This window comes from Leptopilina heterotoma, unplaced genomic scaffold, assembly GCF_015476425.1.
Source record: "Leptopilina heterotoma isolate Lh14 unplaced genomic scaffold, ASM1547642v1 Lhet_52, whole genome shotgun sequence".
Classification (NCBI taxonomy): domain Eukaryota; kingdom Metazoa; phylum Arthropoda; class Insecta; order Hymenoptera; family Figitidae; genus Leptopilina; species Leptopilina heterotoma.
Window position 1 is genome coordinate 479,089 of NW_025111114.1, and position 27,983 is coordinate 507,071.

Consider the following 27,983-nt stretch of genomic DNA (forward strand, 5'->3'; position numbering starts at 1 on the left):
AATTATTTCTTTCAAGGAATTCAATTATAATTGTATGAAAAATAATTGAAACGCTGCGATGAGTTTTATTATTAGTAAAAATAATTGAATCCTTAAGAAGAATTTTATTACTCTTGAAAATAATTGAATTTCTGCAATAATTTGTAACTTCTCTAAAATTAAATTTTTTTCTCGTGTTTTTAACTAAAATTCTTCAATAAATCCATTATTTTTAAAAATTTCTAAAAAAGTTCTTTGAAAATTTTCCAATTCATTCGTTTACAATTCAATTTTACAAAATTTCAATTATTCGGAAATTCTGCAATTAAATATATATTGAAAAATCAAAAACTTGAAATAATTTCAATAAAAATCCTATTAAACTTTTAAAAAGAATCAAATTCTACAGAATTGTTTGTCAAAAATATGAAAAATTAAGAATTTCCATATAAATAATAATATTTTCTACAGGTATTTAATTATTTTCGTAAATAATAAAATTCTTTTTAGGAATTCAATTATTTTCTAAAATAATGCAACTCATCGCAGAATTTCAATTATTTTTTTATACAATTTTAATCGAATTCCTCAAAAATGCAATTTTTTAAAAAAAAACTAAAAATTTTATAAAAATTTGTCGAAAAAATTCAATTATTTAAAAATAATTTTGATAAAATTGTACCAAAAAAATTTAATTATTTTTATAAATAATGATCATTTTCACAGAAAATCAATTATTTACAAATTTTTTATACATTTCTTCGCAACAATTCAATTATTTTCATAAATATAAAAATTTATTACAAAAATTCAATTATTTTGAAAAACAGTAGAATTCTTTTTAGGAATTCAATTATTTTCTTAATAATAAAATTCATCGCAGAATTTCAATTATTTTTAAAATAATTTTCAAGAAATTGCTCTAAAAATGTATAATTACATAAATAATTCTTCGAAAGAATTCAATTATGTCGATATTCGGAAATTCTGCAAATAAATATATATTGAAATATAAAAACTTGAAATAATTTCAATAAAAATCCTATTAAACTTTTAAAAAGAATTAATTCTACAAAATTTTTTGTCAAAAATATAAAAAATTAAGAATTTTAAGGATTTTAGTTTGAAACATTTTTTAAAATTGAATTATTTCTAAAAATCCACGTTATAATGCTTTTTAATATTTAATTATAATCGAAAATTTTAACTGAAATTCATTTTTAAAACCATTTTTATTAGTAAATTCTACGAGAATTCAATTATTTAAATACAAAAATAAATAATTTATTAATTTCATGTTTCTTGAAATTAAATTCTCATAAAAAATATTATCAACCAATTTTTGAAATCATTAAATTCTTTGGACGAATTTTAATAAAATGTTTATGAATAATAAATAATTACATTTTTCGAGAAATTCGATTAAAATTGCATTAAAAATAATTGAAATTTTGCAAAGAATTTTATTGTTTATGAAAATAATTGAATTCCTAAAAGAATTTTATTATTTATAAAAATAATTGAATCCCTGCAAAAATGTTATTATTTATTAAAATAATTAAATCCCTGGAAAATAGTTATTATTTATTAAAATAATTGAATTCCTGTAAAAATTTTTATTATTTATAAAAATAATTGAATGTTTGCGTAGAATTTTATTCAAATTTTTTTTTAACAATGGAATTCTTTTGTAAAATTTTATTGAAATAGTAGATATTGAAAATCATTGAATTTTAGAAAACTTTTGAAAATAATTGAAATTTTGACAAGAATTTGATTTAAATTTTGTAAAATAATTGAATATCAGAGAAGAATTTTATTATTTATAAAGAGAATTGAAATTTTGACGAGAATTTTTTAAAATTTTTGAACACAATTGAATTTAGTAACTATGTTACTAAGTCAGTTAGTAAGTAAGTAACTAAGTTAATAACTAACTTACTAACCTACTATTCTTCTTGGAGAAGCTAAATTAGTTGAATATCTACAAATCCTTGACTTTGGTGTTTTATTTAAAGTAAAATTTCATTCATAGTTAAAAATAACACCAAAATAGCTTATTTTAATCCTTTCTGGTGTTAATTTAATCCTAGAGGGATTAAACTGTTGCAGAACATTTTAATCCATTCTGGTGTTATTTTAACACCTCACGTTTTACTGTGATCTCGATTGAATCCACAATTTTGAAATCAATTCGTTGAAATTTGATACTATTAAATTATTTTTAACACCACTGGATGATATTATATAATACAATAAATAAAAAAAGACAATATAAAAATACAGACAATATAAAAATACAGACAAATATTGGTAAAGATTAAGAATCCGAACTAGAACTATTCCTCGCTCAGACAAATCAGGTAATGTCGACAAGAATACAAGGCACAAGAGGAATAAGATCAGAATTGTGGATAACAGAAATAAAAGTTATACTTCTCATTGTTTGTGGTGGCTTCTAATTATAATTGTAAACCGCTCGTAAATACACTTTACACACACACACACACATGAATGAGTACTTCTGGTGCGTGAATAAGTACAACTAACAATAAGTCAAAGAAATTATTTAAAATACGAACATCCTCCAATATATGAATGTCATAAAAAATGACACACTTTTCCAGAAAATAACAAACAATCAAAAATATTTTAGATTTTATTCATTTTTTTTTCGAATTATTTTTTTAAACTCCCGCTCCTTTTGTAATGGAATAATAATGAATTTCTAATTGTCAAGAAATGACATTCTCTTCATTTAAGTTTCTCAAGCGTTGAGATGTACAAAGAAGATGGTTTATTTTATCAGGATTCTGAGAATTAGGTGTGGACGTGCGACTCAAAGAAAATTCTCATCATAAAATATAGTACGAGAGGAGAGGGTCTACATGAAAGTGAAGCAGAAGAGCTCGTTATCAAATGGACATCGAGAAAGAAGTGCAAAGGCAAAATGAAAAAAAGTAAAAAAAAAAAATGAAGAGTCTACGCCAACTGTTGACGAACCGAATCTCGACTCATGTCCCTGGAAACGTTTGCACAGGGCCCAAAATGATTTACAGGGACTCACAATATAAAAATGGGATCACTGTTTTACTTTGTGAGCTTATATACATACACAAAGACAACATATATATATATACATATATTTATACCACGGGAGACACAAGTCTTGATTATCGCTCAAGATTGTTTGCACAAAGAGAAGGCCTCCTCTCGCGGAAGGAGGTTCGAGATTCAGATATTTTTTTTACGACCTCTTCTCGTTCGTGTTACGACTTTTGATTAGTTACTTCAAGCGGTCTCTCAAGGAAGGAAAACGAGTTTCAAGATTTAATCGAAACTAAATGATTTTCTTTAATTACAAAGCGCTGATAAATAATCCACGATAAGGGTCAAAAAAAAGAGGAATTTTCAATTTAAACTTTCTTTCATTATGATGATTTAATTGTTCGTAATTATTCTTTATAGTTAAATGAAAAGAAACAAAAAGTATTTTTTATTAACCTTTAGTTTGATCATTGACAATGTTAATAGGGAGTAAATTATATTTTCTTCTTCCAGACTTCGCATTCGATAATTAATTTTCAAAAAGTAAAAAAAAAGTGGCTTTCAAACTAAAAAAAGCACTAAAAAAGTAGCTATCGAAAAAAAGACGAAAAAAACTCATTTTAGACACTTCACAAAACTGACAAAAATTCCATTCTAAATTTTCTTTTCCAGACTTTTTCCTAATTTTCATCAAAAATATTTACTCCTTTCTTATCACGCTAATAAATTGAATTCCTGCAACAAATTTTGTTATTCCTGAAAGAATTTTAAATATATTTTTACAAAATAATTTAAATCTTACGAAGAATTTTATAAAAATTTTTAAATAATTCATTTCTTTCGAATAATTTTATGCAAATTCTAATTTTAATAATTGAATTCCTGAGAAATTTTTATTATTCATGAAAAGAATTGTATTTTTACGAAGATTTTTACAAAATTTTTTTTTAAATAATCGAATTCTGTTTGGAAATTTTATGAAAATAGTAGATATTGTAAATCATTGAATTGAGAAAAGTTTTTAAAAATAGTTAAATTATAGAAAAAATTCTATTAAAATTTTAGAGAATAATTGAATGTCTATGTGGCATTTTATTAAATTTTTTTTTGAAAATAATTGAATTCCTAAAAAGCATTTTATTATTTATGTAATAATTGAATTTTTGCCAACTATTTTATTAGAATTTTTGAAAATAATTGAATTTCCAAGAAAAAATTGATTACTTCTAAAACTAATTGGATTCTTGGGATGATTATTGTTATTTATGAAAATAATTGAATTTTGCAGAGAATTTTATTAAAATTTTCAAAAATAATTGAATTCCAGAGAAGAATCTTATTATTTTTAAAAATAATTGAATAGTTGCAAAGAATTTTATTAAAATTTTCAAAAAAATAATTGAATTCTGGTGATGAATATTGTTATATATGAAAATAATTGAATTTTTCATAGAATTTTATTAAAATGCTTCAAAATAATTGAATTTTCGGGAATAATTTTGTTATTTATTGACATAATTGAATTCTTTCAAAGAATTATTTATATGTAAATAATTGAATTCTTGAGAAGAATTTAATTAAAATCTAAAAGAATAATTGAATTATTTCAAAGAAGTTTAATCAAAATTGTATTTAAAATAATTGATTTCTTTTGATCAACTTTATTAAAATATTTGAAAATAATTTAATTTTTGTGAAGAATTCTAATATTTTTATAAATAATTTAATTTCTTTCAAGGAATTTAAAAAAAAATCTTTTTTTGAATAATTAATTTTTTTGAGTAATTTCTATAAAATAATTGTATTAAAAATAATTGAAATCCAGCGATGAATTTTATTATTTATAAAAATAATTGAATAGTTGATAAGAATTTTATTAAAATGCCTCAAAATAATTGAATTTTCGGGAATATATTTGTTATTTGTCGACATAATTGAATTCATTCGAAAAATTATATATGTAAATAATTGAATTCTTGGTAAGAATTTTATTAAAATCTAAAAGAATAATTGAATTATTTCAAACAAATTTAAATAAAATTGTATTTTTTTTTAAATAATTGATTTCTTTCCAACAATTGTATTAAAATATTTGAAAATAATTGAATTCCTGGAATTATATTATTTACCGAAATAATTGAATTATTGCGAAAAATTTTATTAAAATGTTAATAAGAATTGAATTTCTGTGGAAAATTTTGTTATTTTTGAAAATAATTCAATTCCTCATAAGAATTTTATAAATATTATGTATTAAATAATTTATTTCTTGGAAATATAATATATATATTATGATAATTTTATTTTAAATAATTGAATTCTTGCTTAGAATTTTATCAAACATTTTTTTAAAAAATTGAAATTCTATGAAAAATATAATTATAATTAGTGAATGTATTTGAATAATTGTGAAGAATTATATTAAAGTTTTGTTAAATAAATGATTTTTTTAAAGATCCTATTCTAAATTAATTGTATTCCTGTGGAAATTTTATTATTTATGAAAATAATTAAATTTTGGAAAAATTTTATCAATTTTTTCTAAAGAATTGAATTTTGGAAAAATTTTATCAAATTTTTATTAAATAATTGAATTCTTTTGCGAAAATTTTATGAAAATAATATACATATTAATAATATGTAATTGAAATTCGAATATTTTTCGAAAACAATTGAATCGTTTTGAAGAATTTGATTATAATTTTTGAGAATAGTTTTTTGATTTCTAGTGTTAGCGATTTTAAAGTAAATTCTAAAAAAATTAGAAATAGTAGCTTTTAGTGGCTGAAATTTAAAAAGTATCCAAATAGTAGCATCCCGTGTAGAAAAATTTCTTGGCGCTAGCTAGCAGCGCTAGACTGCATGTAAATTTACCATGTATCTAGTACTGCTAGCTAGCGCCAAGAAATTTTTCTACACGGGATAACGTAAAAAAGTAGTAAATAGTAGGTTTTAGTAGATGAGTATGCGAAACCTGTTATTTTGTTTTAAATGGCCTGCAGTATTAATAAATAAATTGTTTAAAAATTTGGAATAAAAAATTAAATAAATTTTCTGTTGTATTATATAAGAAAAAACTGAAGAGAAATAAAGGGGTAAATGATTATTGGAATTAGGAATTTGTAATCAGAGTGTGAGTGTGTCTATACTTATATAGAATGTGTGCTTACATAAGACCTCATTCATACACATGAATTTTAGCATTTTAGGTGGAATTGAAGTGTATGTGCCACTAATACGTGAGACGATGTCGCAGTGGAAATAGCAGATAGGGCAAACAATTGCTATCGGCTCATAACGAATGCGCGCGGCAAGTTGCGTTCAAATTAACCCTCTCATTCAACTCTTCCTCTCTTTTTCGTTACTTCTTCTTTCTATATCAAACACCATTATCAATATCGTGAATAACAAGGGTCTTCTTTCTTTAACAGGATCATTAAAGATTTTTTTCTCTCGGAAAAAAGAACGCTAATCCTATTCTATAGATGTTGATCCTTGGATAAGAATGTTGCAGAAGACAATAAAATGAAATTGTTATTTTCATTTTTTTTTACAACTTAATATACATTTTACGTAACTATTTTTTTTAAATATGAACTTGAAAGTCGTAAACGAAAAACAAGGGACCAAATATCTAAACAAAATCATTAGTAGTTACGGCTAATTTACTTCCTGCTATAAAAAAATCTACAGTCTCTTTTTATATTTTAATTTTTTGTTACAAATTCTAATAGTCATCGTTGCAAAAAAAAAATAATAATTGCAATTTCGCAAAACTTATAAATACTGGAGTTTCCATTTCCTTTCGCCAAAGTTGATCTGACCGTATACAGTAAACAATACTCACTGCAATCAAAAATCTACTCTAAAATAATCATGAAGTATGTACTATTTTTCTCGGGAGTTGTGCTTTTTCAAATGGTAAGCATTCTTTTAAAAACGTAACACGACAATAAATAAATAAGTTTTCTAATAAATAAATTTTCTAATAAATACATTTTTTTGATAAATAAATTTTTGAATGAATAATTCCCGTAATAAATATATTTTCTATTAAATTCTCTAATTAATAAATTCTCCAATGAATAAATTCTCTCTAATAAATAAGTTGTCTAATGAATAAATTCTCTAATAAATAAAGTGTCTAATGAATAAATTCTCCAATGAATAAATTCACTAATAAATTAATTGTCTAATGAATAAATTGTCCAATGAATAAATTCTCCAACAAATAAATTCTCTTTTAAATACAACATTGTTATTAATATTAAAAAAAATTCATTTTTTTTATTTAGATAAGCACCGCATACGGTAGTAAAGAATTCGCTTTAGCATGTGCTAAAGAACTTGGAATACCAGAAGGTATGAAAAATGATTTTAAACTAAAAAAAATTATTAATTATCTAATTTTCATTGTACTATTTTCAAAATTTGTCAATTTTTACAAATTATTTTTAAACATTGTTGTAGCTACGCTCAAAGAAGGCCCTCAGGCGAATATGGGAAAACCAGAATTCCGCTGTTTCGTTGCGTGTGTCATGAAGAAGGATGGTACAGTAAGTAGTTACGTTTACTTATTAGTAAAATTAGTAAAAATTAGCAAAAGCAAAAACAATTATTAAAATTAGTAAAAATTAGCAAAAGTAAAAACAATTATTAAAATTAGTAAAAATTAATAAAAGCAGTGAAAATTAATTTTTAATTAATACTAAAAAAATTTTTTTAATGTTGACAGCTCGAACCTGGTAATAAAATAAACGCGGCAGTAATGAAGGCGCATACAGCAGAACATTTTGGAGGCAAAGCCGATGCAGTTTTTGCTGCAGGAGCTGAATGTGCTGAACAATGTAAGATAAACAAAATCTATAGCGATAAAATTTTCTGAAATCTGTGAAATCTATAAATTATTTTTCTCATTTTGATTTTTTTTTTAAATTTAAATCTTTTTTAAATAATAAAATTTTTTTTAAAATTATGTTTCTAATTTGTGAATTTAATTTTAATTTACAGCTAAAGGAATTGCCGATGAATGTGACTTCGTTAATGCCATAAATAAATGTATATTCGCCAAGATTCCTGATATTGGAAAACATTTCACACCATAAAATGAATGAACGAATTGAGACCTAAAATATTTTAAAATAGAAGAGAACAAATTAAATATTAACGAGAGAAAAGAGGATACCACTGCATGAAGAAATTTTTTTTTTAAAATAGCCAATTAATTGTAAATTAGAAAAAAATAATTGTACGTTTTAAATAACTTATTGTAAATTTTAATATCAATAAATATATTCAATCTATAGCAAAGAGTATTTTTATTTAAAAATAGCACTACAATAAAAATATTATGTTGTGAAGAAAAAGAGTGAACAAAAATTGTAAATTTATATTTGAATTTAATTAATATTCTTAATACAAGCAACAATTCGCGCGCTTCAGCGCGCGGCTACCTTTTTGCTGCCTTCTTTAAATAAAATTAACAATTTCAAAAATAAATAGAATTAAAAAATTTTCTAATTAAAATTTTTGTTAAAAACACTAAAAAAAATACAATTCTGGAGAAATTACAAATAATTGCAAAAATTCAATTATTTAAAAAAAAATAAATAAATAAAATTCTTTTTTTAAAATTCAACTATGTTCAAAATTTGAAAAAAATTCTCGTAAAAATCCCCAATTATCTTTATAAATAACAAAATTCTTCTCCAAAGTTCAATTATTTTCCTAAATGTAAAAAAAATCTTTGTCCTAAATTTCAATTATTTTCAAAAATTTTTCTAATTTCATAGATTTTCAATATCTACTATTTTAATAAAATTTCCCAAAAAGAATTAAATTATTTTTAAAAAATTTTAATAAAATTGTATGCAAACATTTAATTATTTTCATAAATAATTAAAATTTCACAGAAATTCAATTATTTTCAAATATTTTAATAAAATTGTTCTGAAGTAAATCAATTATTTCAAATACAATATTAATTAAACTTTTTTGAAATAATTCATTGATTCTTTTAGATTTTAATAAAATTCTTCCTAAGAATTCAATTATTTACATAAATAATTCATCGAATAAATTCAATTATTAAAGATAAATAACAAAATTATTTCCGAAAATTCAATTATTTTGAGGTATTTTAATAAAATTTTTTTCAAAATTCAATTATTTTAATAAATAACAATATTCATCAGAAGAATTCAATTACTTTTAAAAGTAATACATTTTTCTTGGAAATTAAATTATTTTAAAAAATTCTCTAATAAAATTGTTTCCAAGAATTCAATTATTTTCAAAAATATCAAAATCTTTCAGAGAAATTTATAAATAATTTCCATAAATAATAAATTTTTTTTAAGGAATTCAATTATTATTTTCATAAAAAATAATTTAAAATTCTAGAAAATAATAATTGAATTAAAATTATGAAAATAATTTTGATGAAATTACAGTAACAATATTCTTATAAAATAAAATAATGATTTTATCTCTAGGTCATCTTTAATTATTAGAAAACATGAATGTCTTAATTCTTGTGGAAAATCCTGTTCCAAAAATAAGATTAAAAATAAGAATTGTGCAAATATTTTTTTTCTTTTTCTAAAACAAAATAATAATTTTGTTTAAAAAATTTGTGATTCATAAAGAAAAATAATGCAAAATAAATAAATTTTCTATTTCTTAATCACAGTTGTTTAACAATTTTCTAAATTTGTTTAGAAGTAAAGAACAAAAATCTGCATAATTTCAATTTGACAAAACATAATATTTAACAAAATTTTAGTCTTTTAATGAAAAGAAGTGAAAAAAATTTTGATGATTTCTATTTGTCATTACAATTTTTAATTAATTATAAAATAAAAATTATAACATAATAATAGTATAATATACAATGTCTCGCTAATGTTACACTGGTCAGAATTTTGATTTACAACTGCAAGAAATAAAATTGAAAAGAAAAAAATAAAATTGCATAAAGAAGAATACGAGAATAATAATTATTTTTGAGTGAAATATAAAAATTCTATTTCCTTTTTTTTTATAAAATTAAATACACGCATTACGTGACGACTTTTTTTTTTGGCTGAACCTAAAAGTCGTAAACCATAAACAAGTGACTAATATTATAAAACATCATTACCGCATGCGACAAATTTACTTCCTGCTATAAAAATCCTACAAACTCTTTTCTTCTATTTTTTCTTGCTACTAATTAAAATTGTCATTACCAAAAAAAAAAAAAAAAAATTTAACAATTTCGCAAACACATAAATACTGCAGTTTCGATTTCGTTTTCACAAAGTTGATCTAACCGTACAGTACACAACACTCACTGGAATAAAGAAAATTAACTCTAAAATAATCATGAAGTATTTACTATATTTCGCAGGAGTTGTGCTTTTTCAAATGGTAAGCATTTTCTTAAAAGAAAATACAACCAGCAATAAATAATTGCAGTAAATAAATTTTCTGATAAATAAATTTTTGAGCTTACTAATTCCGTCCTAAATGAATTTTCTAATAAATATATTGTCTAATAAATAAATTGTCAAATAAATTTTCCACTAAATATATTCTTTAGTAAATAAACATTCCAATAAGTAAACTGTCTAAATAAATAAATTTTCCACTAAATATATTCGCTGGTAAATAAATTTTCCACTAAATATATTCTCTAGTAAATAAATTTTCCAATAAATAAATAAATTCTCCAATAAATCCAACAGTTCGTTAACAATATCAAAAAAAAGTAAAAGAAAAAACCACCGTGTTTCTGATTTAGATCAACACTGCGTATGGTGACAAACAAATAATGTTAGCATGTGCCAATGAACTTGGAATACCTACAGGTACGAATAAAAAGTTTTTTCTTTCTTTTTTTTTTGAAATAAAATTACCCACTTTTGCAAGCACTATTTTCAAATTATTCTAATGCAATCCAGATATGCTGAAAAATGGTCTAAAAGCGAATATGGGAAAACCAGAATTCCGTTGTTTTTATGCATGCGTTTTCAAGAAAGACGGTATCGTAAGTATTAATTATTAACAATTTTTTTTTTTTTATCACAAAAAGAAGAGAAATTCAATTTTATTTTATAATGTTGACAGCTCGAACCTGGTAATACTATAAATACAGCTGTATTAAAAACAAAAGCATCAGAACATGTTGGACCAAATATTGATCAAGTTGTTCAAGCAGGAGTTGATTGTGGTGCTCAATGTGAGAATAAACCTAATAAAACAATCTAAATAAATATAATAAATAATACAATCTTATGAAAATTATAAATTAAAAAAAATATATATTTTATAGAAACTTTTTCTAATTTGAAAACAAATTTTTAATTTACAGATAAAGATACTGCCGATGAATGTGACTTCTTCAATAATGTAGTAACTTGTTTCATCAGCAAGGTTCCAGATATTCGTAAAATGTTGAAACCATAAAACGAATGAAATTAACCCTTTATTCTTCTAATTGTATAGAGGAAATCAAATTTTTAACATTAGTTGAGAAAGGAATATACACAACGCACAAAGAAATAAAGAAAATTTTGTAAATTGTATATACAATTAAAAAATTGTAAATTTTCATTTCAATAAATTTATTTCCTTCTCTAAACAATAAACACCTGCTTTTTATTTAAATAATACAATATTAGAAATAAATAGAAAAAAATAAAAAGGATCCTAAACAGAAATTATGTAAACTATCTGATTGATTAAAAAATATGCTTCATTCAAAATTCCGTAACTTTCAATATTAATATTAAGAATATAATAGTTAAAGGAAAAATAATAATAATAATAATAATAATATTAACAATAAAATACCCTTTTTAACGATTTTATTCTGAGAAATCGCCTATTATTTTTTTGTAAATTAAAATTATTGTTTTAATTAATATTATTGTAAACAATAATATTAACAATAAATACCCTTTTTAACGATTTTATTCTAAAAAATCGCCGACTATTTTTTGTTTGTAAATTCAATCTGAAAACTTACAGAAATTTCGCCATTTTGTATTCGCCATTTTTAATTTTTGGAATCTGACTTCATATTCGTAATCAGCGACCCCAGAAACTTCCCAGTAACAAATTTTAATCAGATCTGATCAATTTTTAAAAAAGTTTGTTAATTTTGAAAATTAGGATATTTTTTTGTCTGTCACCAAAATCGAAAAAAAATAAAAATTTCAAGTACAACTATAGAAAACACGTTTTTTTGATATTTTTTCACCTATTTAAAAAGCATTATGACAGAAAATAATTCTTTGGATAAAAATTACATTGAAAAAACTTGAATCTATTGGATTATTTAAACATTTTAAACTTCAAATATATTTCGTTAATTTACTATTCGAAAAAAAATAAAACTTGTTAAGCTAACTCGAAGGTAGTTTCCTCGACGAAGTTTTTTACTTTTCTACTCTGTAAATAAGCAAAAAAAAAAAAAAAAAATCAAAAAATAGTATAAATAAAAAAAATAACAATTATAGTAATTGTCATATATAATTTGTCATTTTACGATTGTATGAAATATTTAAATTCTAGGAGTAGCATATATGTGTAAACTATATTTAAACATCATCTTCCGTAATTTTATTGCAAAAAGAGAGAATTTACTGTAATTGAATTTTATGATCTTGCAGGAAAAAAAAATATATTAAAATAACAATTACTAAAGAAAATTATATGATACATTTCCTGTTCTTTAGATTTTGACCTTCCAATTTAATTAAGATATTGTCCACCACTGATATATAAATCCTGCAAAATTCTCTTCTTTTCACAAGTGCTTGTCCCATCAAACAGTGTGTGCTCATAAAAAAAATTTTAAAAATCATGAAGTTTGTATTATTTTTCGTTGGAATTATGCTCCATCAGCTGGTGAGTTTTTTTTTAATTATTCAATTAATCGGTCAATTGATAAAAAAAAATTTATACTGTTAAAAACTTTAGATAATAAAATAATCTCTCTAAATTTTAATTTGAAAAAATATTTATTAATTTGAAGTAGTTACTTGACTTTTTGCTTTTGAATTGGGAAATTCTACTAATAAATAGTCATTTAAACTAATTTATTATTAAAAGTTACTAATTCTAAAGCAAAAAGTAAAACTGTCAGTCAATAATTCAAATTAGTAAACATTTTTACTAATTCAAGTTTAGAAAGATGAAATAAAATTTTTTTAGTTTATGTACTATCTACTTGTACTATTAACTATTTATTTACTATTTACTATTTACTATTTACTATTTACTATTTACTATTTACTATTTACTATTTACTATTTACTATTTACTATTTACTATTTACTATTTACTATTTACTATTTACTATTTACTATTTACTATTTACTATTTACTATTTACTATTTACTATTTACTATTTACTATTTACTATTTACTATTTACTATTTACTATTTACTATTTACTATTTACTATTTACTATTTACTATTTACTATTTACTATTTACTATTTACTATTTACTATTTACTATTTACTATTTACTATTTACTATTTACTATTTACTATTTACTATTTACTATTTACTATTTACTATTTACTATTTACTATTTCTAATTTATTCACTATCTGTTTAATATCTACTATTTATTAACTATTTACCATATATTTAAAAGATGGGTGCTGATGCTGATCGTAAGGAACACTTCAAAGCATGTGCTCAAGAACTTAAGATAACGAAAGGTATAAAAATCCACGTTACAATTTTTTTACAATCAAAAGTTAAATTACACTTCTCTACTGTTAAAAAAAATTACAATTCTGAAAATCTTTGCTTTCTTGTGATAATTATTAATAGAAAAAAAAAATTTTCAGATATGATGAAGGAGGCCCGTGAAACGAAAACTTTCGACAAACCAGAGTTTAAATGCCTTTCAGCATGTGTAGCAAAAAGAGCCGGCATTGTAAGTCACGAACATTTATTTTTTATTTTCCAGGCAACTCCTGATTGTGTAATTTTTTTTTTTTATTATAAGAACATATATTTATATAAAGGAATATTTAAAAAAATTCAATAAAAAATTGTATTAAAACGTTTAAACAAAAAAGTGAAAATTTATTTTTAGTTGGAACCTGGTAACAAATACAATATGGATAAAGTTAAGGACATGGTTAACAAAAAGTTCCCTGATAAAGCTGCAGACATAATCAAAGCAAAGGAAGAGTGCGTCGCTGGAGGTAAGCATTGAATTATTTTTAAATTCCTTAAAATCATTTAAAACCCGTTTTTAAATTACTTAAAATAATTCTAAACCACTTTTTTTAAAATAGCATTCAAAAACTTTTGTTTTTATTATTACTTTTAGAAGAATATTATTATTTAAGAATATTTAAGAATATTCAGGAAATATTGTTAATATTGCAACAAAAATTTCATTTCATTGTTAAACTGAAATAGTGAAAAAAATGTTAAAAACTAATATTTGTGAACAAAATTTTCAGCTAAAGGAATAGCCGACGAATGTGATTTTGCAAGAAGCATTGATTCCTGCTTCTTCAAAAAAATTCCAGATATGCGCAAAAAAGAATAAATCTTCACTAGTTATAATTTTTTAGATTTTTAAAAACAAGAAAACATAAATCACACAATATTAAATTAATTCAAAATATAAGCCTATTGCTCTACACATGTATATTGTATAATATTTAAAAATAAAGAAATTATGATTCTTCTTCACAATAACTCAACTACTTTCACTAATAATAACATTTTTTATGTAAATTCAATTTTTTAAAAAAATTTTTGATAACATTCTAAGCAAGAATTCAATTATTTTCATAAATAATAAAAGTCATCGAAGAATTTCAATTATTTTTAATACAATTTTTAATTAATTAATCGAAAAATTCAATTATTTTCACAAATAAAGTTTTCCACAAGAATTCAATTATTTAAACTAATAAACTTTTCATAATATTTATTAAAGTTCCAAAAAAATAAATTATTTAAAACAATGTTTACAAAATTCTTATAAAGAATTCAATTATTTTCAAAAAAAACAAATTTTTCACAGAAGTTTAATTCTTTATAAACATTTTAATAAAATTTTTCGCAATAATTCAATTATTTTAATAAATAATAAATTTCTGAATAAGAATTCAATTATTATTTTCAAAAATAATAAAAATCCTTCAAAGAAATTCAATTCTTTATAAACATTTTAATAAAATTTTTCGCAATAATTCAATTATTTTCATAAATAATAAAATTCTTCTCAGGAATTCAATTATTTTTGAAAATTTTGATAAAATTGTTAGAAAAAAATCAATTATTTTAAATACAATTTTAATTAAATTTGTTTGAAATAATTCAATTATTCTTTTCGATTTTAATAAAATTCTTCCTAAGAATTCAATTATTTAGATAAATAATTCTTCGAAAGAATTCAATTATTTTGATAAATAACAAAATTATTCCCGAAAATTCAATTATTTTGAGGCATTTTAATAAAATTCTTTACAAAATTCAATTGTTTTTATAAATAACAATATTCATCACAAGAATTCAATTATTTTTAAAAGCATTACATTTTTTTTTTTTAGAAATTTGGTTATTTTTGAAAATTTTAATAAAATTCTTTGCAACTTTTCAATTATTTTCATAAATAATAAAATTCAACGCAAGGTTTTAATTATTTTTAATACAATTTTATAGGAATTGATCAAACAATGTAATTAATCTTAAAAATTTAATTTCAATTCCTCGAAAAAATTAATTTATTAAAAAAAAATGTTTTTTAAAATTTTTTTTAAAGAATTCAATTATTTACAAAAATATTAGAATTTTTCACAGAAATTTCAATTATCTTCAAGTATTTTAATAAAATTGATCAAAAGAAATAAATTATTTTAATTACAATTTTAATTAAACTTTTTAGAAATAATTCAATTATTCTTTTAGATCAATTATTATTTGAGGCATTTTAATAAAATTATTTGCAAAACTCAATTATTTTCATAATTAACAATATTCATCACAGAAATTCAATTATTTTTAAAAACAATAAATGTTTTCTAAGAAATTCATAAATTTTAAAAAAATTCTTGTAAAATCGTTCGCAATAATTCAATTATTTTCATCAATAATAAAATTCTTCTTGGGAATTCCATTATTTTTCAAAAATTTAATAAAATGCCACACAGACATTAAATATTCTCAAAAACAAAATTAGTATTATTTGCAAAATTTAATTATTTTTAAAAACTTTTCGTAATTCAATGATTTTTAATATCTACTACCTATGTCCATAAAATTTCCAAACAGAATTGAATTAGGTTTAAAAAAATTTTTTGTAAAATTCTTCGTAAGAATTCAATTGTTTTCGTGAATAATAAAAATTTTTCAGATATTTAATTATTTAGATTAGAATTTGCATAAAATTAGTCGAAAAAAATTAATTATTTAAAAATTTTTATAAATTTCTTCTCATGAATTAAATTATTTTTATAAATATTTAAGTTCTTTCATGAATTATAACACTTGTAGCAGGAATTAAATTTATTAGCAGGATAAGAAAAAAGTAAATATTTTTTTATGAAAATTAGGATAAAGTGAGGAAAATAAAATATAGACTGGAATTTTTGTCATAGTTTTGTGAAGTTTCCAAAACAAGTTTTTTTGGTCGTCAATTTTAATTTTTCGATAGCTAATCTTTTTACTAAATTTTTTAGTTTGAAAGCTATTTTTTGCTACATTTTTAAATTAATTATCGAATGCGAAGTCTGTAATTAATAATAAATATCTAATTTTACACTAATAATAAATAAATTTCAATCTAATTCTAAGATAAAGAAAATTTTTTTTAAATTAATTTTTTAAGATCAAAAACTGCAAAAGGTATATTTGTAATATAGTTTAGTTTTCTTATTTTATATATTATGACTATAAAAACTTTCTTTAATAGTATATGTATTTATACTATTAAAAGAAAGTTTTTACAGTCATAATAGTAAATTGATTTAAAGTGAAATTTCCTTGAAAAACAAGTAGCGCCTTGATTTGAAAACTCTTCTTCGTTGATTAAATCAACGAAAGAAGGAATGAAATATTTGCAATCCCTCGCTTGAGATCGGCTTCTATATAGAATTATTAAAATTAACGAGTACTGTATACGAAAAGACGAGTTTCAAAATATGATTAACTTTTAGACCATTACGAAATATGAATTTCAAGGGTATATATTTGTTTTGGGATTGAGTTCGACTCATCTCGAAATGCTTGTAGTTACTATCCTATTCGCTTATATATGTATACATATATATAGTAACTATATATATAAAATACATATATAGTCTCGACTGGCGGCAGATACATAGCAGGGGTGGGTACCTCGATACCAATCCCGGGACAGAGCGAGAGTGTTCTTATAGTGGAACTTATTGATCCAACAAAACTCATTTCAAGATACAGTGCGAAGTCTCCAAGATACAGCTACCACTCTCCTCTTTCTCTACATCTTCCTCTTTCTATCCATCTGTCTGTCTTTCTTACTCGCTCTAACTTCTTCGTCTACCTCCCCCCCCCCCTTCCCTCCTTTACCTCCACCCCCATACCCCCCTGGAAGCCACCCTCACGCCGATTGCAACCCCATCCGCCCAGCTTCCCTCTCTCCCGTATCGTATCCCAAGACGGTCCTCTATACGTATAGACGGTTAATGCATGTACCAAGTGAAAAGAATAAGATGAGAGATGCTGGTTCAATATTAGAAAATTTTACTCTTTTTATATTCTATAGATAAAATTGACTTATTTGTATTTCAGAAATCTTGTGTTGATCAAGTTTGGAAAAGATAACTGATTTGGAGGGTTGTATTCATTCAACGGCTTAAGGGAAGCTTGAAAAGTTTAAAGTCCTTACAAGACTCCTAATAAGAGTCCTAATAAGTGTCCTAATAAGTGTCCTAATAAGAGTTCTAATAAGAGTCCTAATAGGTGTCCTAATAGGACTCCTAAGATAACTACTAAAAATACTCATAATAAGAGTCCTAATAGGTGTCCTAATAGGACTTCTAAGCTAACTACTAAAAAGACTAATAAGACGCAAGAGAACTCCTAAAAGAGTTCCTAACAAGACTCCTAATACGAATCCTAAAAGGAATTCTAAAAAGATTCCTATCTAGACTAATAAAAGGACTCCTAAAAGTATTTCTAACAATACTCTTAACAATACCCTTTAAAAAAAACTCCCAAGAAGACTCCTAATAAGACCTAAGAGCACTCCTAAAGAAATTCCGAGCAAGCCTAACTAATTTATTTATTTATTAATATACATTCCCGCAGTCCAATATTGGACAATAAATGGGTATCTAGATAAACATAAGACAATTAAGTAACAAAATTATTAATAGCAAGAAAAGTTTTATAATTTTGTAACAAAAATAAATTTTCTTTTTTCAAACTTACTAGATTGTTAAGATCCTAGAGAAACTAACCTAGAGAAAATAGGATAGAAAACGAATAGGAAATAAATAGAAAAAAGGGTTTCATTTTATAATAATGAAAGATAATAATAATAATAAAAATTATAATAATAATAATCATAATAATGTCTAAAAGTTCGTAAATTGTACGACATAATTTGAAGAATTTTAGAAAAATTACAAATTATTGCAGAAATTCAATTATTTTCAAAACTCATAAAATTCTTCGTAAAAATTCAATTCTGTTCAAAAATTTTTAAAAATTCACGTTAAAATTTCAATTATCTTTAGAAATAATTAAGTTCTTTTCCAAAATTTAATTATTTTTAAAAATTTTAATAAAATTCTTGGAAAAATTTCAATTATTTGCAAAAAATTCCCTAAATTCAATGATTTTTCAATATCTACTAATTTAATAAAATTTTTCAAAAGAATTTAATTAATTAAAAAAAAATTAAATAAAATTCTACGCAAAACCTTTAATTATTTTGATTAAATAATAAAAATTTCATTAGGAATTCAATTATTTGCAAATTTTTTATAAATTTCTTCGCAATCATTCAATTATAAATATTAAAATTTTTTCAGGGATTCAATTATTTTTAATACAATTTTACAGGAATTGATCAAAAAATGTAATTATTTTTAATGTAATTAAACATTTAATTTCAATTCCTGGAAAAAAAATTATAGAAAAAACTATTTCTTTAAAATTCCTTGAAAGAATTCAATTATTTACAAAAGTATAAAAATTTTTCACAGGAATTCAATTATTTTCAAATAATTTAATAAAACTGTTCGAGAGAAATCAATTATTTTAAATACAATTTTAATGAAACTTTTTTGAAATAATTTAATTATTCTTTTAGATTTAAAAAAAATTCTTTTCAAGAATTCAATTATTTACATAAATAATTCTTCGAAAAAATTCAATTATGTTTGCAAATTTTTTATAAATTTCTTCGCAATCATTCAATTATTTTTATAAATATTAAAATTTTTACAGGGATTCAATTATTTTCGTTAATAATAAAATTTCTTTTAAGAATTCAATTATTTTCCCAAATAATAAAACTCATTGCAGAATTTCAATTATAAAATTATGAATTATAAAATTTTCATAATATTTATAATTTTGAAAAAATTAATTATTTAGAACAATATTTATAAAATTCTTCTAAAGAATTCAATTATTTACTCGGGAATTCAATTATTTTTGAAAATTTTAATAAAATTCTTTGCAACTTTTCAATTATTTGCATAAATAATAAAACTCATCGCCGAATTTCAATTATTTTTAATACAATTTTAATCAAATTTCTCGAGAAATGGAATTATTCTTAAAAATTTTATGAAAATTCGTCGAAAGAATTCAATTATTTAAAAATAATTTTGATAAAATTGTACCCAAACATTTAATTATTTTTATAAATAATAATCATTTCACAGAAATTCAATTATTTACAAATTTTTTATGCATTTATTCGCATAAAATTTAATTATTTTCATAAATAATAAAATTTGTTTACAAAGATTCAATTATTTTTAAAAATAATAAAATTATTTTCAGGAATTCAATTATTTTCATAAATAATAAAATTCATCGCAGAATTTCAATTATTTTCTAAATAATTTATTTTTTTATTTAAATAAATGAATTCTAGTAGAATTTTCTAATAAAAATTGATTTAAAAATAAATATCAGTTAAAATTGTAGCCGATTTTAGATAATAATTGAATATTAAAAGCACTAAGCGTGAATATTCACAAATAATTGAATTTAGAAATTAATTTTTTTAAAAAGTGCAATTGAATTTTTTTATATTATTTGAAGTTTTTATTTTCTAATATATATTTAATTGAAGAATTTACGAATAATTGAAATTTCATAAAATTGAATATTGTAAAGAAATAGATTTGAAAATTGTCAAAGAACTTTTTCGAAAATTATTAAAAATAATCGATTTAAAGAAGAATTTTAGTCAAAAAAGAATTTTAGTTATTCTTGAAAATAATAATTGAATTGATAATGATTTTATCACTCGGTCATCTTGAATTATTACAAAACATGAAGAAATCGATCACTCCGAGTCGAAGACTCGGAGTTATCGATATCTTCATGTTTTATAGTTAAAAAATTTAATTAACAGTTTTAAGTAAAATTTTCTCGTATTTGACTCGGATTCGCTATATTTTTGTCAGTAAGTTCCGTAATTTTTCATTTCTGGTCCGTAAATTCCATATTTTTAAATACTTTCACTGCTCTTTCGAGCCCTGATAATATAGAGCCAGGAGACCAAAATTAGTTCATCAGTAAAAATTGATTATAATTCTCCGTTCGCCATCAAAATAAATAAAAAACTACCAAGTGATAAAGTCAAAAAATTATATTAAATATTAAATAAAAAACTAATCCAACAATGTAAGAAATATAATAATAAAATAACCCTCTAGTTCGGATAACTTGAACCACTAAAGATTACGAGAGTTTCTGAAAGTGGATGATAAGTTCTAATCATCTTGACCAGGTAGAAGGAAGATGGCAACAGCTGGTTAATATTAACAATATTGGAATAATAATTTAATTTGTAGAATATGGTAGTAGTAGTAGTAGTAGGATATAGAGGTGAACGGGAGAATCCCTAGTTGAAGCAGACTCTTCTCGTTGGAAAAGTTAATAATTAGAGTCGACGCGTGACCTTGTACCTCGATTCCCTCTTTCTCTCCCCAACTCTCCTCTCCATCGCACTTCCTCCTTACACTGTCGCGTTCTTGTGCAGCCGAAATTCCAAAAGTTTCCCGGCAAAACTTAACTCGAGGTTTGGGGGAGAGGGGGAGGGAAGCAATTTCGGTTGCTGTACAGTACCACCCCCCTCCCCCCCCCTCATTCAATTGTACGCGCAACCTAAACTGCATAAACCTTCAAGTGTCCTCGATGCACCTGTTCTTTTCACGTCATAACATTCAAAAATTTTTTTTCCTAAAATTATATTCTAGATTTCAATATTCTATATACTATTTCAATACGATGGGAATTATTTAAAGCAGTTGTTAATTTTTTCCCAAGTTGCTAATTTGAGATCTTAATTTTTTTTACGATTGGTCTGAGATCCAATCTAAGGATTGGTCAACTTTAGTTGTGGAGTTTAGTAATAGTATAAATTTTAGTAATAGAATTAGAAGAAAGCCAACAAGGAATTAAAGGATCGAGAAAAAAGTGAAACGATGAATAATTCGACTTTTTGCTCAAAGGAATTGGGCCCTGTTGGTGTTAATAAAGAAAATATACATTCATTGAAAGAGGAGAGTGTGGTTTGTGCGCGATGGAAAGCGTTTCGCGGCAAAGGCCAAGAGCGAGATCAGAAGAAAGAGAAAAGTTGAAAAAAGAGAAAGGTGAAAGAGCGTCTGTCGAGGAGGGTGGTAGATGAGTCGAAGTGGGTAGTTGCGGGAATGGTGAGGATAAGGGGGTGGCAAGAGGTGCAAGAGAGTGAGAGAGAGAGAAAGAGAAAGAGAGAAAAGGGGGTTTTTTGGGGGGAGAGACGGAAGGCCACGAATGTCGGAGGGAAAAGAGGGAAAGAGCTCTCTCTCTCTCTCTCTCTCCTGCTTTGGCGAGGAGGGCAAGGTGCGGGTGGAGGAAAAGAGGGAGCGGAGGAGATAGATGTATGTGGGAGGGCCGCTCGATACAGCCCCAGCAAAATCCCATCCTCCACCCGAAGCCAAGCATCGCATCGCGAGGTTAAAGTGAGAAAAGTCAACCCAGTCACTCGACGAGTTCTTCCCCGCGCCAGGGCATTCCGAGTAAGCAAGACAGAAACAACGAGGATTCTCCAGGACCCACGGGTCAAAGACCCCACTACCATCAATGGCTACAGGTTGATTCCCTGAATATTGTTCTGTTCAATCATTCTTTGGCAAATTTCATTCAAAAATCGATCAACGGACATTTTCTACATTTGTCTCGTTTGCCGTTTCTACTATCTATCATCATTTCTAACAATTATATTCCAGTCTTTGGTCCACAACCCCTCTCGGTTTCTCATAGTTCTCTAGAATTTGCTTTTTCGCTATTTGATAGAATTTTTTAAAGTTTTCCAGGAATTACATAGTTTTCTAGAATAACCTGAAGGCTACGGGGTTTCCCTTAAGTTTCCTAAAAGATCATAGAGATTCCTGGAATTTTCTGGAGTTTCTAATTTTTCTAACTTTTCTAACCTTCCCTGAAGTTTCATAGAATTCCTAAAAAAATACCTAGACTTTTTAAAAGTTTTCTAGGATTCCCAAGAATTTCCCAGAATACCTTAAAAATTCAAAGAAATCCCTAAAGTTTCCTAGAATTCTCGAGAGTTTCCTAAAATACCCTGAAGTTTCCTAGAAAACCCTAAAGTTTACCTAGAACTCCTTAGAGTTTCCAATAAGTCCCTAAAATTTTACTAGAATTCTTTAGAGTTTCATAAAGTACCCTAGAGTTTTCAAGAAACACCTAAAGTGTTCCTGGAATTCCCTAAAGTTTCCTAAAATACCCTAGAGTTTTCTAGAAAACTCTAAAGTTTACCTAAAATTTCTTAGATTTTCCAAGAAGTCCCTAAAGTTTTACTAGAATTCCCTAGTTTTATAAAGTACCCTAGAGTTTCCTAGAAACCCCTACAGTGTTCCTAGAATTCCCCAAAGTTTTCTAAAATTCCCTAAACTTTCCTAGAAACACCTAAAATTTACCTAGAATTTCCTAGAGTTTGCAAGAAATCCCTGAAGTTTTACAAGAATTCCATAGAAATTCATAAACTACCTACAGTTTCCAAGAAACTCCTAAAGTTTTCCTAGAATTTCCAAGAATTTTCCTAGAATTACTTACAGTTTCCTAAAGTGCACACAAGTTTCCTGGAATACCCTACAATTTTCAAGGAATCCCTAAAATATTCTTTGGATCTCCCAGTTTCCTATAATAGAGTTAAGATTCCTAGAAACCCCTAAAGTTTTCCTAAAATTTTACTAGAGTTTTCAAATAATTCCTAAAATTTTTTTAGAATTCCCTAGAGTTTCATAAAATACCTCGGAATTTTGTAGAAATTCCTAAACTTTTCGGGGAATTCCCAAAAGTGTCGTAGAAATTCCTAAATTTTTCCTAGAATTCCCCAAATTTTCCTAAAAAACCCTAAAGATTCCTAGAAAAACATATAGTTTACCTAGAATTTCTAAGAGTTTCCGAGAAGTCCCTAAAGTTTTACTACAATTCCCAACAGTTTTATAAAGTACCCTGGAGTTTCTTAGAAACCCCTAAAGTATTCCTAGATTTCCTCAAAGTTTCCTAAAATACCCTAAAATTTCCTAGAAAACCCTAAAATTTGCCTAGAATTTCCTACAGATTTCAAGTAATCCGTAAATTTTTACTAGAATTCCCTAGAGTTTCATGGACTACCTACAGTTTCCTAGAAACCTCTAAAGTTTTCCTAGAATTCTGAAGAATTTCCCTGCAATTCCTTAGAGTTTCTTAAAATGCTCAAAATTTTCTTGGAATACCCTACAATATTCAAGAAATCTCAAAATTTTCTTTAGATTTTCCAGTGTCCTAAAATGAGTTTTCTAAAAACCCCTAAAAATTTCTTCAAATTCCCTAGAGTTTCCAAATAATTACTAAAATTTTCTTAGAATTCCCCAGAGTTGCCTTAAATACCCTAGAATCTCGTAGAATTCCCTAAACTTATCGTGGAATTCCTCAGAGTCTAGTAGAAATCCCTAAAGTTTTTCTAGAATTCCTCAGAGTTTCCGAAAGTTGACAAAGTTTTCATAAAATACCATATATTTTTCTTAAAATAACTAAACTTTTCCTAGAATTCCCAATTCCTAAGAGTTTTTCCAGAATTCCTTTGAGTTTTCTAAAGTGCACTCAAGTTTCCCTGAATACACAAGAGTTTCTTAAAAATCCCTAAAATGTTTCTACAATTTCCTATAGTTTTCAAGAAATACCTAGAACTTTCTTAGAATTCCTCAGAATTTCAAAGAAATCCCTAAACTATTCGTAAAATTCCCCAGGAACTCGTAATAATACCTAAAGTTTTCCTAGAATATCCAAGAGTTTCCCCAAAATTCCTTAGAGTTTCCTAAAGTACAAACAAATTTCCCCGAATACACAAGAGTTTCTTAGAAACCTCTAAAATATTCCTAGAATTCCCCAGAATTTTTTAAAATACCTTAGAGTTTCCTAGAAACCCCTAAAGTTTTCAAGAAATACCTAGAACTTTCTTAGAATTCCCCAGAATTTCGTAGAATCCCTAAATTTTTTGTAGAATTCCCTAGAGTCTCGTAGAAATCCCTAAAGTTTTGCCTAGAATTCCCCAAAGTTTCCTAGAATACACTAGAGTTTCTAAAAAATCCTTAAAGTTTTCCTAGAATTCCCAAGAGTTTGCCCAGAATTTCTTTTCGGGAGAGGGGGGGGGGTTCCTAGAATTTCCCAGGGTTCCTAAGAATTTTCTAGTTTCATAAAATTTGGTTTGGTGTAATATGGTAAAATATAGTTTGCTATAAATATAGCCATAGAGAACTAATAAGTTAATTTTAGTAATTTTTAAATAGAAATTTTTAAAGAATCGAGACACCATCCTTCTTTAAAGGAGAGAGAGCATAATCCACCGCAAGACACATGATCAGAAAATGGAATTTACAAGAGAATTTTTTGTTGGCAAAGTGAAAAAATTGTCAATTCTTTCGTTTTATCGAAAGGACTTTTAAAGCCCACTTTTCCCTAAAGTTGGCTGGCATTCAAAATTTTCGCCAAGAGTCGTAGGCAAACCTGCCTGGTGCAGTCGGCTTGTCACTTGGCTGGTTATCCAGGCACTTCCATGCCCGGCCACGCGGATACGAGTGCATAAACATGCGAGCGAGTGCCATCCTAGCTAAAGAGTACCTTTATCTCTAGCGAGCCGTTTCCCTCTCACCCTCTCTCATTCACCTCTCTCTCTCTCCCTTCCTCTCCTTCATCTCTTTCTCCTCCCATACGTAACGCTGGGAAAGTACAGGAGGTGGGTGCTCACGTAGGTTACTCCTTTCTGCCAGCGGAGGATATTGTGATTTTAGCGTCTGTGTAATTATGGAAATTAGCGACATGGAAAGCCTAGGATAAAAGGGTTGATTATAATCCAAGCGCCGAAGAGGAAACGGCAAGAAGAGAGGGGGGAGAGGGAGAGACAGAGAAAGAGAGATTCGCTAGGGCGTCTCTCGTACTACATGACCATAGATTAAAACGTTCCTTCTGCACTCGCGCCTTTACCACCCTCTCCACCCCTCTAGATCTTCTCTCTTTCTATCTGCATATTCTCCATACGAACACACTACTCGTTCATGAAAGTTATAAAGATCGACTTTCTCCCCATATATATATATATATAGCACAAAAGAGAACGAATTCAAATTCAGAACAAAATCTGTCCGGATTTCCTCGTGGTCCTGCTTTACCGAGCGAATAATCCATGCTGACCGATAACCAGAATTAAAGGAAGACTCGTTTACATTGAAGAAAATAGAACTCCCCTCCCCCTTCATTTTTTTGGTAGTCTTTCAACTAGGTTAAATTAACTTGAATCCTTATCGTTCAATAGAAACGTATATGCCCATTGTTAAAAGTTTCATTAATTGAATTTTTTTTCAACGAATTTAATTACGGGACTTTGAATCTAATTACATTGCTTTACTCGTAGTTTCCTAGCTTCAATCAAAGCTGTTGGAAAAAATTGATTGGTTAGTTTGGCTAATCGGATTTTCTAGGACAATGGTGAATTACCTGCTGGTTGATGAAATCATTTCCCAACTTTCTTTTCTATCTCTCTCTCTCTCTTTCTCTGTTTTATTCTCTTTTTTTCTCTCCCTCGCTTTTTCTCTTTCTCCTACTTCCGATCCAATTTCCTTCTCCCTCAATGTCCCGGGTTTTTCCTATCAGTTTATTGGACTGTACTCGTCGGGGTCGGAACATTGAAAGGTAGGAACCTATGATGTGATCGGATATCGAGTATCGGCTCGTGTTCCTATTGGTTGTCCTACCGCGCACGGTCGCAGGCGCGGAGTTACGACTGATTTGTTACGTAAAAACGTCGATAGCTTCTATACTACCGCCCCCGCGAATACCGCCACCGCCCCCGTGAGTGGCGGAGAAACGAAGAGGATAAAAAAAAGGGAAAAAAAGAGAGAGAGAGAAGAGTGCTCCTCTTTTTTATCGGCGCCGTGCGCCGCTTCCGTTCGTTCAGGCGGGAATAACGCTTTGACGAAGAAATGGCCGCCCGACGTCGACCTCATCAAGAAAAACGACCTTTCATTCTCCTCTTTTCATACCACCTCTCCCTCCCCCTATTTCACCCCCTCGTAGCTCCTTTTTCCTTCCCAGACAAACGTCGCTTTCTTATTATCCCTGCTCCTTCGATTGGCCGACTTACTATCTCACTCTCTTTCTCTCTTTCTCTACAAATATATATACACTCTATATATATATATATATACTCGAGAAATTTTCATCTTAATCAGAAATTTCTTGCATCCTTATGTCTAATAATTTCAAGAGCGATTTGAAACTTTTTCCTGTTTTTCGACTATGTTTCATTTAGAAGGAAGAAATATCCCGAGATGAATTAAACTTAGAAGTTCAAGGGAGCAAAAATTTTATTCGTTTATAGAATTTCTCAATTTTTTTTTTCTTTTTTTGTAACAAACCGTAGGTAGTGACAGTTAAAAACCGCTGTCTGCTTTTAATTTCTCTATTTAAAAAAAACCCTATGTCATAAAAATACATTTGTTAAACTTAAAATAAAAATAGACATAAAAATACATTGTGAAAGTAGAAATACATTGTTCGATGGACAAGAGTAGAAGAATATTTTTCGACACGTTATAATCCATCTTGTCCATCTTGTTCATCTCGTCCATGTTTTTTGTATAGTACATAAATATAGAGAATTCGTTTGGAATATAAATTTTTGTTAATTTGATGCGGTTGGTCAAGGCTTGATATGTTGCCTTTTCAATTTGTATGGAGGGGTTTTTCTCTCTCTCTCTCTCTCTCTCTTAGTTTTGGTAAAAGTTTTGTGATTGTATACATATTATATATTGGACAAGGTAGAAATATACGTGTACGATACCATACACCGATAGTGGAACGTATTGTGGTGGCCGCATTGAATGGCGCCTCCGCCATTTAGCACCACCGGTAAAGCCAACAGAAGTTTCCTGCAATGAAAGAGCACTGGCGCGGAACCTATTGTGAAAATATCTGACCACTGTCGAGTGCAATGAGCTATGACTATTCTCCAGGTCATGTTACCATTGGCTCTGTCATAATAGAAAATAAATATCGTTGTTCACTTTAATGCCAATCATGGATTCAATGATTAGTGTTCAATTTTGTAGATAATTGGGTAATTTTAGGGTGTTGTGATAATCCTGGCCTTTTTTGTGAAAACCATTCAAAATATGAGAATTGTAATCTAAAATTTATTAGGTGAGAAGAATTCAAGAATAAACTTC

The 27,983-nt window shown here is 25.9% G+C and overlaps 3 protein-coding genes across 3 annotated transcripts; all 3 read left to right on the plus strand.

Moving 5' to 3' along the window:
• The first annotated feature begins 6,821 nt into the window (after nucleotides 1-6,821).
• Nucleotides 6,822-8,312, plus strand: LOC122507947. The gene is made up of 5 exons (XM_043620970.1): nucleotides 6,822-6,948; nucleotides 7,323-7,389; nucleotides 7,498-7,583; nucleotides 7,763-7,874; nucleotides 8,038-8,312. Exons 1-5 carry the CDS (start codon nucleotides 6,904-6,906, stop codon nucleotides 8,130-8,132), a joined length of 405 nt encoding a protein of 134 aa, XP_043476905.1. The 5' UTR covers nucleotides 6,822-6,903; the 3' UTR covers nucleotides 8,133-8,312.
• A 2,026-nt stretch (nucleotides 8,313-10,338) lies between these two features.
• On the plus strand, nucleotides 10,339-11,631 carry LOC122507948. The gene is made up of 5 exons (XM_043620971.1): nucleotides 10,339-10,437; nucleotides 10,811-10,877; nucleotides 10,971-11,056; nucleotides 11,137-11,248; nucleotides 11,381-11,631. The coding sequence occupies exons 1-5, from the start codon at nucleotides 10,393-10,395 to the stop codon at nucleotides 11,473-11,475; spliced, it is 405 nt and encodes a 134-aa protein (XP_043476906.1). The 5' UTR covers nucleotides 10,339-10,392; the 3' UTR covers nucleotides 11,476-11,631.
• A 1,203-nt stretch (nucleotides 11,632-12,834) lies between these two features.
• On the plus strand, nucleotides 12,835-14,742 carry LOC122507949 (general odorant-binding protein 72). The gene is made up of 5 exons (XM_043620972.1): nucleotides 12,835-12,921; nucleotides 13,679-13,745; nucleotides 13,878-13,966; nucleotides 14,129-14,240; nucleotides 14,505-14,742. The coding sequence occupies exons 1-5, from the start codon at nucleotides 12,877-12,879 to the stop codon at nucleotides 14,591-14,593; spliced, it is 402 nt and encodes a 133-aa protein (XP_043476907.1). The 5' UTR covers nucleotides 12,835-12,876; the 3' UTR covers nucleotides 14,594-14,742.
• Nucleotides 14,743-27,983: the final 13,241 nt, after the last annotated feature.

Excerpts from the sequence above, each read along its gene's own strand:
- LOC122507947 (XM_043620970.1), top strand. The coding sequence starts at position 6,904 with ATGAAGTATGTACTATTTTTCTCGGGAGTTGTGCTTTTTCAAATG. Across the intron at positions 6,949-7,322 it reads GAGTTGTGCTTTTTCAAATG|ATAAGCACCGCATACGGTAG; the intron begins GTAAGCATTCTT and ends TTTTTTATTTAG. Across the intron at positions 7,390-7,497 it reads AGAACTTGGAATACCAGAAG|CTACGCTCAAAGAAGGCCCT; the intron begins GTATGAAAAATG and ends ACATTGTTGTAG.
- LOC122507948 (XM_043620971.1), top strand. The coding sequence starts at position 10,393 with ATGAAGTATTTACTATATTTCGCAGGAGTTGTGCTTTTTCAAATG. Across the intron at positions 10,878-10,970 it reads TGAACTTGGAATACCTACAG|ATATGCTGAAAAATGGTCTA; the intron begins GTACGAATAAAA and ends AATGCAATCCAG. Across the intron at positions 11,057-11,136 it reads TTTTCAAGAAAGACGGTATC|CTCGAACCTGGTAATACTAT; the intron begins GTAAGTATTAAT and ends TAATGTTGACAG.
- LOC122507949 (XM_043620972.1), top strand. The coding sequence starts at position 12,877 with ATGAAGTTTGTATTATTTTTCGTTGGAATTATGCTCCATCAGCTG. Across the intron at positions 13,746-13,877 it reads AGAACTTAAGATAACGAAAG|ATATGATGAAGGAGGCCCGT; the intron begins GTATAAAAATCC and ends AAAAATTTTCAG. Across the intron at positions 14,241-14,504 it reads GGAAGAGTGCGTCGCTGGAG|CTAAAGGAATAGCCGACGAA; the intron begins GTAAGCATTGAA and ends CAAAATTTTCAG.